Raw genomic sequence first — 10,791 nt, 5'->3', positions numbered from 1 at the left:
AAAATAATAAAAAATAAAACCACCAAGCTGCCTAAAAGGATGCAATAAAATGCATTATCCTGATAATGAAATTTGTGGGGTTTCAACCTAAAGACAGTTTATTGAGGAGCATGTAAGAGATTGTTGTGCATTGAACAGTTAATGCTACTTTGGATTATTTGTTGGCCCTACAATTTTTATAACATTTTTTAATTACTAGCAATAAAAGCAAATTTAGGAGGTTCAACAATTTAGCCTTTTATTTCCTTATCAGGTTATTACATTACCATTATACCAAATGAGAATTTTGCTTAGAATTTCAGAACTAAGAGACTTGAGATAAATGAATACTAAATCTAAAGATTAAAAAAATGTAATTACTACCACAAAAGTAGGTCCATGTTGCTCATATATTAATTTCATCTGTTATTCAGGCTAACTCCCATCTAGTACAATATTAAAACAATAATTTAGGGTATCTGGGAATAACCTAAATAATGCTTGATACAATTTTTTTCCTCAGAATATACAGGCTCCAATGTTTCCGTGTTAGAAAAATATTTGTCCTACTCTCTTTCTCAAAAAGTAACTAAGTATCACAAAAATAATGTACCAGGAAATGTTCATATATGTAAGCTATTACTGGGTGAAGTCTTTTATAATGTAACATTTTCTATATATTGTGAAACTAAGCCTTCACAATAAAAGTATGAATGAAATGAAGAAGGAAATCCTCTAGGTAGAATTTTACCAAAAACACAAGCTATATCTCACAGAATGCTGAGCTGGGGATTAAGTCAGAATTTAATCTTTTTACAAGAAAAGAAACTCAGGACCAAAGAAGTTATATTAGTTTGTATATAGTTCCTTTAAATGTCTCAATGATTAAGAAAACGTATTTTCATTGTTTTTTCACCTAGAACTATTGGGGAAATAAAAGGAAGTATAGTTGACCTCTTTTCCCTTAGATTGTCAAATAAAAAAATGACTACAACCAATACAATAGCCATCTGGTGTGAATCAATCAAAATTATACCTATTAGCCCTAGCCGGTTTGGTTCATCGGATACAGCGTCAGCCTGTGGACTGAAGGGTCCCGGGTTCGATTCCGGTTGGGGGAACATGCTCGGGTTGCGGACTCATCCCCAGTAGGGGGTATACAGGGGGCAGCCGATCAATGATACTCTCTCATCATTGACATTTCTATCTCTCCCTTCCTCTCTGAAATAAAAAAAGTATTAAAAAATGATTAAATAACCAGAAGAGCTCAGTAAAAAGAAATCAGAAACTCAAGAAGAAACTCAAATATGAACCATAAGTTATGGTTCACATTTTAGCAATGGCATGAATCTAACCAAATGAACATTAAAAGAAATCATTTTATGTCTTAGAATTTTGCCTTCCAAAGGACATAGAATCTTGTCAAAATAGGATTATCTATGGATCTAAGAACATCACCCATTTTAAATGTTACATTTTGGCTATCTTCAGTCTAGAGACAAAATATGTCAAAGTGTCATAAACCTGACAGCAGAAAAGTAAAGATGGAATTACCAGGAACTGGGAAATAAAAGACCAGAAAGTACTGAGTATGCTACTTCCTCATCTTATAGTGAGGAACAAAAGACACTAAACTGTATAAGTAAAGGCTTAAGTGAAGTTTGAGTAATAAAGTTAACCAATTGAATTTAAAAGTTCAACAAAAGGAGAATAGAATTAGTTTAAGCTAAATTCCTCACAAGGGGTAAATACTGCTTAAATTTATTAAAAGAGATGCAAGCCCTGGCCGATTTGGCTCAGTGGATACAGCATCCGCCTGCAGACTGAAGGGTTGGGTCCCAAGTTCAATTCCCATCAAGGGCACATGCCCAGGGTTGTGGGCTTGATCCCCAGTAGGGGGCGTGCAGGAGGCAGCCAATCAATGATTTTCCTTCATCATTGATGTTTCTCTCTCTCCCTCTCCCTTCCCCTCTGAAATAAAAAAAAAAAAAATTTTTTTTTAAAGTTCTTACCACAAAATAAACTTTTAAATGAAAACAAAAGAGATGTAAGAATTGAGTCATTATCCTGCCCAGTAGGGTGATTCAGTTGGTTGGAGAATCAACACATACACCAAAAAAGGTTGTGGGTTCAATTCCTAGATTGGCGGTTTGATTTCCAGTCGGGGGCGTAAGAGTCAGACAATTAATGTTTCTTTCTCACATGTTTTCCTCTCCCTCCCTTCCTCTCTCTAGAAAATCAATGAGGATTAAGAGGGGAAAAAAAGTCATCACCCCTGTGAACTGACTAGGGTGCAAAGTAGACTTTTGTATCCTGTACTGTATTGTTTCCAGGTCTTCTAAATTTCCTTTAAAGTATTAAGTTAAATTATCAATTAAGCGTGTATAATAATACCTTTTCCCATCAGTATTCAAACTAATACATACAGGGTGTCCCCCCAAAAATGTACACACTTGAACAGCTGATAGCTCAAACTTGAAAATGAAATTTTAATAAAGTCTTTATAATTAATTATTCAACAGGTATATACATTTTTGAAGGGACACCCTATATAATCAGACACCCTTTTCAAGATATTGAACTTCAACCACCTACCAGCTGAAAGGCACATGCAAGCCTATTCATATGGATGCAACCATTGCTCTAGCTACTTTATAGTATGTATGATTCTCAGGAATAGCTATTGTCAAGACCTTGTAGTTATCTAATCTTCATTTTTTTAATCCTCTCCAGAGTGCTCTGCAAAAAGAACCTTATACAAACTTTATGAACGTAAAACCAACTAGATTCTTCATCAGCAAAACAAGAATTCAATATTGAAGTACTCATTCCTCATAAATAAACGAGTATGGACAGGGTTTGTAGGTCAATACTGTTTTGTTCAGCAGCTTGAAATTAAGCTGAACATCAGCATAAAGAAAAATTGCTGGGCTAGGTTGTTCTAATAATTACAATTAGAAATAAACATAAACCTGCCTATAAATCTCAAGAATTGTCCCTTTAACTTCAAGACAATTGATTTTTTTTAAACATTAGATGATTTAGCCCTAGCCGGTTTGGCTCAGTGGATAGAACGTCGGCCTATGGACTGAAAAGTCCCAGGTTCGATTCCTGTCAACGGCACATGCCTGGGTTGCGAGCTCGATCCCCAGTGGGGGGCGTGCAGGAGGCAGCCAATGATTCTCTCATCATTGATGTTTCTATCTCTCTCCTCCCTTTCTCTCGGAAATTAATAAAACTATTTAAAAACACATTAATTTGCATGTGGGTCTTCAGATTAACTTACATGACCATTTCATGCTCTTTAATTTTTAAAAGCTTTCCATGTTATAAAAGTGGTTTAAAATTTTGATTCCCATTTCAAGTGACCATGCCACAATTAAGCCTAATTCAGAAAAATAAATTTCCACCAAACTGAAAAATATCTGGAAGAGTATTTTTAAATGCCTACCTAGCACCTTTCAGATTTCTCTGCCATGAAGAGCTTCCAATCTTAAAGGCAAACAAACAAGATAGAAATTAAATAGCTTTAAAGTAGTAATTTAAATAGACTGATAAAAAAAGGCATTAAGCAGGGATAAGCAATATGCTTATATATATATTATTTTTTTTTTTTTTGAAGTAAATACAGAATCTGCAGCTGGGCCCCTTAGCTTTGCTTATGCTGTCCTAAATGCTAAATGGATCTTTAGGAAACCAAGAGTTAAACTAACATTTCTTTTAATTTTAGAATAAAAGGCTTTTTCATCAACTTTTAATTTATAAATGAATATGCAGTGAGGAGTACCTAGAGGGAACAGCACATTTCCTTAATGTTTAAAGATTCCTAGGAATCCAGTTTCTGCAAAAACTATTGTATGACATATACATTGGGCTGCAGAGAATTGTATTCTGCCAATTCTTATAGATGACCTTTGACGTATCGCTCATTATTTCTGATTTTCCTCCAAGCTCATTCCCAATATTAAATATATTGAGAAACACAATCAGTATATATGCTTTTCTAGCTTTTCATGTTAAGTTAGAGCAATTTTAGAGGCCTAATTCCTGAGGCTTCCAATTTAAGCAACATCAATACCAAGACGTTCTTCTTAAAAATGAAGCCACAAAGGTTTCTTTACTCATGACAAATAGATGCACCTTGTCTGGCAATTTTGTATTCAAATGATGCAATGCTGGCATTTTATAATTCTCATTAAGAAAAAAGAGACACTAAACTTCAAATGAAAAATTGTTACATAAATGTCATTCAAATTTCCTTCATTTAAAATTAACATCTTTAGCCCTAGCTGGTTTGGATCAGTGGATAGAGCATCACCCTGCGGACTGAAGGGTCCCAGATTCGATTCCAGTCAAGAGCACATGCCCAAGTTGTGGGCTCGGTCCCCAGTGAGGGACATGCGGGAGGCAGCCAATCAGTGATTCCCTCTCATCATTGTTTCTCTCTCTCTCCCACTTCCTCTCTGAAATCAGTGAAAATACATTTAAAAATAAAATTAGTATCTTTAAAAGAGCCACACCAGAGGTGATGTTATTTTGGATATTTCTATACTTTGGAAGACCAGATTTTGGAATCTCCAACTCTTTTCTACAGATTTTATACGATTGTGAACAAGTTCTAGTCATATTCTTTAATATCCACATCAAAACCTTTGTCCTTTTGCCTTGAAAAAGTAAAATTGGCTATAGTTCATAAATGACAGAAGATGGCAATTCACTTGGGCATCCTAAAATACTCTCCAAAATATTTTGATATTTTGTCACAAGAAGCTTTCCAGAATACAAGTTAAAAGCCTAATAAGTCAGGAGGAAATGACAATTCATTATTACAGACAGCAGACTCTCCGATTAGAACTTGTTTTAAACCATTTTATAAACAAATTAAAAATCAGATATCCACTGAGGCTTGTAAATTACTCTAAAATACCCTCATCTTTGTCTTAAGTTTATTGCTTGTTAGGAATACACTTTAGGAAACAGTAATATCTGAAGATGCTAACTTCCATAGTGGTTTATTAGGACTTCTCCCTAACCCAGAGTCTTACTCAACATCATTTCAACCAGAAAAAAGTACTAATTTGGTATCTGCACAGGGAGCCAGAAAGGCAACATAAATGGTTTACAAAATGCCCGTGGTGAATATTTCCAGTATAAAACTGTGACTGTTACAAAATGACAAGTTTTCATTAATGAGAATAAATTTTACTAACCCTAAATACAAACTAATCTCTGTACTAAGGACTAAAAGGACTTTTGTCCTAAAGTAGCCAATACTACCCTACCCCTACTGCTTCCTCCTTGAAGAAAATCCTAAGTTATGAGCCAACCCCCTCAACCACCACCCCAGCCCAAGAAATGTATTTACAATTTCCCCACTCTTTGATTTGCCAACTTAGCTTTATGAAACACATTTTAAACTGTTCACCTACCTAATCTCTTTTGCAGTCATCTAAATGTGCCACATTTAAATAGATTTATTTGTCCACTCCCATTTCCTGATTTACTTGCAACCTAAATCTCATTTCCAAACCTTCAGAGACAATGAAAGAACACTGCAGAGTAGGGCATGGAAATTACCAAGAACTTCTTTCACGTGCATGACCACGGAATTATTTTCATCAATTAAAATTAAGTGAATACCAACATTTATATACAAATCCCCACCATGTGCTTGAATTAGAGATCTTGGAGAATTTGTTTTTACCATTGGCTAGTTACTTGGAATGTATGGATAATAAAAAGATGAGTGAGCTCTGATTCCAAGTGTCTATTTAAAAGCTGTTAAATGAAGAACGATGGAGGACACCCACAATAATTCTTGGACTCCTGGAGATCCTAAGACATGCTACAAAAATAGGTCTTTATTCTTAGGAAAATATAGTCAGAGCTAGCTTCCTTATGCTATACATAAAATCTTAACATCAGAGGCAGTACAGATAGTACAGATAGTTTTTGAACTGATCTCCAAACAAGCACAAACCCACTACGTTGAAAAGAACAAGTAATTTGAGGTTTTTGGCAAAAGACAGTACTTCACACATCTAATCCAAATCAAAGAGCCTGCAGACAGTTTTCAGGGAGATAAAAGAAATGAAATAAATATAAATTCTATGGATAAATAAATGTAAGAGAATTTAAATAAGCTAACAGAACTATTATTTTTTAAATAAAAATACTAATCAGGTACAAGCTTTTGTTTCTCATGCCAGACTTCTAAATGTTTATCAGACTACTGTTAATATCATTAAAAACCTAATCTTGGACCAGAGCATTAGTTTTAATACTGTTTTGCATTTGTAAAAAAGATTTGTTTTTCCAAACTAAATGCTGCTGGTCGTGAAAAATATTTTAGGTGTATTACTGAAGGCAGACTGTGGTGCTAATAGAACTTAAGTACTTTAAAAAGTGACAGACCAAAATGTCTATCTACTAATTTGCCCACAGTTAAAAACATCTTTGAACATTGGTTTATAATTAGCATCTGAAAAAGTAGTGGCATGCCCTATTGAGTGGTATGATTACTGAGTAATTAGTACTATACATCATCCCCAGAAGTCTGTTCATTGTATTTACTTAAGTTCATTCATTTTATACCCACCACTGAATTCCTATGCTCAGATAAAAATTTTATATACATCACTGGGGAGAAAATGGTCATGTGGGTATTCTTGAAGTTTTAGGAACCTGAGCAATCATTTACTCTATCTCCCTCCCCTAAATGCACAAATTCCTTCTGCTTTTTCATTTCTCCCCTTAAAATAGACTACATATCATACTTACTTTGTAATAAAACAAGGTGACCTTCTGCTGTTTCTGGTGATTTTTTACTTATTCAAAAAAGCTGTCCTGAATGTGACAATTTTGCCCAACTAGCATGATGTTCACCCTGATATTAAATAAGTCTTTTCAAATATCTTATATACAAGTGAATACCCCAGATCACCCCATCAATCCATTTCTGTTCTTCATATTTTATCACAAGGAAAATATTTATATTTTGTTAAATCAAACTTGCAGTAATTGGTAAATTTCTCATGATGCAACAACTGCCATCATAAGTGTGCAACCACTCTTTTTGTGCTCAATCTCTCCTTCATCTCTAACATCTGATTCAGTTGCAATGGCCAAAAATCTTCCATGTAAAGAATATATTCAATACAATTTTCTCACAAAGCAATTTTCTGAAAACTGATTAAATTTATGATCACTTTGATTGCCAAGTAGTCTGCAGAAACAAAATCTTGCGTCTGTTTTGGTTAGGTAACTCTAACAATCAGAATGCATTTAAGGATACATTTTTCACCCCAAGGAAGGGACTTCACTCTTGGATATAAGACCCATTCCTTGACAATATATACAAAATTTCTTTAACTTGTCATCTGTCCATTCTTTGAAGCTGTCAAAGCCAAGAACCCATAAACAAATCACAAATAGCAATAACCTACATTAGTTAACATTCCCCTTTTAACATGTTGACATTTTTACTAAAGGATTAGTTATTTTTGCATTTCCATTTCTCATATCCCATGACATTCCATATAAATTGCATTATTGCTTTATAGGCCACACAACATTCCAAAGTATGTTCATATGCATTGCCTGTTTTCCTTGATTTCTGATAAGTTTGATACTGATTTTACTACAGAAATTTAAGTTTGAAAATACCAGTTAGTATTTCTTCTCAGAACTTAATTGTTCACATCACTAATCACTACATGCATATTTAGCTCTGATTATATTGCTCAAAAACTGCACCCATTATCAGAACAGTGCAAATGATATTTAATTTTAAAATTATAATGGCTTGAATTCAGTTATTCAAATGAACACTGTCAAGTTAATTTCACTTGAGTGTGTATATATTTCATCACTACTGTTTACATTACCCAACAATTCTTCACAATTTCTTTATATCAGTTTTCCCTCCCAAATCCCCAAACTCAGAATGGCAAATAGTCTTAGAAACCCACAGCTCCACATTTTAATGTTTTTAAGAACACATTTGTGAACTCACAAAAATGTTCATCTTTCAACTGTGACAATGCAGTTCTTGTTTAAGCCAAATAAACCAGTCCTAAAATCCCAATGAATAATTGAGAATTAACTTAAACACCTTGACAGTGTCCCTTAAAAAGGATATGACAGTAAAGTGCCAATAGGCATGGCAATGACCTCTTTGATGGGATCATTTAACTCCTTGGAACTGGGAAATGCCAGCACCAAAGATTACACTGAGATTCAATTTTACTGAAGGCTACATTTAGTTTACCCACTTTTCACAAACCTATTATACTCATATTGTCAAAATGAAATGTAAATGTTTTGTGTAGCCCTCAAACTTACACTAAGATTTCAAAGAGATGTACTTTAAAAAAGCACGGGGTAATATATAAAATCAGTGGCAGAAAGTTTCATTAAGCACCAGGAACTAATTTTTGTCACCCCATACTCATTTTGTAGGTAAGTTTCAATAACCGGCAAGGCACATTTACATATATTCCAATGAATAGTTATTGACAAATTTTAAATTACACTCTATGTCCCAGCTAACCCAGTAACTGACATACAACATACTAAAATGGTTTATTAAGATAACATAAAAAACCAGTTAATGTGAAACATACAGGCTATTGGCAACCACTATTCTAAAATTATGTAAGTACAAATAAACATACTGAAATGTGTGCAATTCTAAGTTTTTAAACCAGAATATCTGTATACTAACACACATTTATATTAATGACACATAAAAAAAATAAAAACTTTATTACAAAAATAAGTTACACTCGCCTCCAGCTTACAGTATAAAACAATTTTATTTGCAGGAATGCAAAATGATTGTTTGTCATGAGCATTTTGAACATATGACATGTCTAAATTTTGTTAAATTTGCATTTACTGGGGGAACTGGTGTGTATAAAACCCTAAGTATAATAAGCTCTGGTCTTCAACGTGGTGCCTATTGGGTAGTGATATAACTGCAGTATCCCTTTGGGGAAGGGAAAAGGGATTTCTTTATACCAAGTCCTAATTAAGCTGTAATTTCACTTTTGACTTTAAGCTATCAATTTTGGACTTGGCCAAAAAATTTCTGAGGGTGATTCAATAGAGGATGCTTCACCACTGAACACTCACTGTCATCAAGGTGCTTTAGAAAATTAAAAACATAGCACAAATGATTGTATTCTATTCTACAAGTTATCATGACCTGCATAAGAAATGGAAAGCTGATTCACGTTTTTGCAGTGATCAGCAATAAGAAATGCACTAATGAAACATACCTTTACCTAAAAAGCTAAACTACAGCCATATACTAATCTCTATGATTTATGAAAAAACTTCAAAATATCCAAATGTCAGGCTTCGCTGTACAACTGTCAGTTTTAGTCTGACTTTTTATAAAGGGACACTGCAGTATTTAGTACAAGTTCGGATGCACTTTTTTGAACATCTGATGTCTTACAAAAGTAACATCTTCCTAAACTATTATACATCCAAATAACTACAATATCTGAAGAAGCAAGGCTGCTTTTTCAGCCACAAAATACGACAAAAGCAAGGCCTGTTATGATGGTCATGAGGAAGTCTTACAAGCCTCTGAAACTAAAGGCAATTAAGAATGTTACATTTGGTATATTAAAATCTTACCCTCATATCATTTAACAAGCCTTGCTTTTATCTACAAAGATTTTTCTATGTACAGTACAGACAGGGTATAGTTCAATCCTCTGCTACTGAGGTAGTTAACCAACCCTTTTAAAAAAGGTTCTGAAAAGAACCACTATCTGGAATGCCTGACTAACCAGCTCTGATGATTACACCTGAAACTGCTTATCTGAACACAATTCAAAAGTGATTATTATAAAAAAGACAATCATGATTAACCTTGGTGAGCAGAAATAAAATTTAAGGATACCAACAATGGTATTTATCTATACCACTGCAATAAAATTTAAATGCACAAATTCAAGAGAATATTTTAGAAAACCACTGCTGGGATCCTTAATTTAAAAAAACAGGGGAAAAATCTACTTAGAGCAGATTTTTTAAAGAGAAGAACTTTATTCTTTATTAAGATACCATGCTAGAAGTTATGAAGAATTTCTGTTGGAACACATTTGGAAAATAGAGTAGCTTTAGTTTAATAACTTGCACTGCAGAGAAAATTGTTAAAGAAATTCATATCAAAGTCCAAGTATTAGTTCAATGTCCTGTATTTGATTCCATGATCTTCACAGGAAGGTCTTCTGCAAAAGAATATGCTCCTATACAGCCGTGATATTTAAGGTTGCTTGATTTCCTTACCATTACTCCACTGCAAGCTTCTGGTGTAATCCCACATAGCAAGTCAGTCTTCATTGTAACAGGTCAGGACCGGCCTCGACCCCTTTTCCCTGCTAGCCAGGTAACAAAAGGAATCAGTTAGATAAATCACTTTAAGTTTATAATGTGTACAAACATATGATAACATTAAAAAAATAAATAGAAGCTTTAACAAAGTAATTCTTAATATAAAGTCTAACCAAAAAGTTTCCTTTAATAACTATTAACTTCTTTTTGCTTGTTTTTCACTTGTTTGGAGTTGAGGTTTTTGGTTTGCTTTTGTGTCCCTTGTGGGGTGGGGGAAGACTGGATTGAGGTTCAAAACCTCATTTTGTTCACAAACTGATTTTATTAAAAAAAAAAAAAAAAAAAGACCTAAAGAATACCTAACAGAAGTTACACCTTAAGGCAGCAATTTTCAACCAGTGTGCCACTAGAATTTTTAAAGTATACAATACCTATCAGTCAGGGCCACTAACCCCCTTTTCC

The 10,791-nt window shown here is 33.9% G+C and overlaps 1 protein-coding gene across 4 annotated transcripts in view; it reads right to left on the bottom strand.

Moving 5' to 3' along the window:
• Positions 1-5,820: 5,820 nt before the first annotated feature.
• Positions 5,821-10,791, bottom strand: part of SYNCRIP (synaptotagmin binding cytoplasmic RNA interacting protein) — a 31,572-nt gene continuing 26,601 nt past the window's right edge. For 2 of the 4 annotated variants that reach the window (XM_070418137.1, XM_070418139.1), the window contains one exon: positions 5,821-10,376. In XM_070418137.1, the coding sequence (XP_070274238.1) occupies positions 10,335-10,376 (42 nt within the window). In that variant the 3' untranslated portion in view covers positions 5,821-10,334. The remainder of the gene's footprint in view (positions 10,377-10,791) is intronic. The other 2 variants (XM_070418138.1, XM_070418140.1) reach the window with 1 other exon arrangement.

This window comes from Myotis yumanensis, unplaced genomic scaffold, assembly GCF_028538775.1.
Source record: "Myotis yumanensis isolate MYYU_CA2020_CCGP unplaced genomic scaffold, mMyoYum1.0.hap1 SCAF_6, whole genome shotgun sequence".
Taxonomy (NCBI): domain Eukaryota; kingdom Metazoa; phylum Chordata; class Mammalia; order Chiroptera; family Vespertilionidae; genus Myotis; species Myotis yumanensis.
This window is presented reverse-complemented; position numbering and strand designations above follow the sequence as displayed.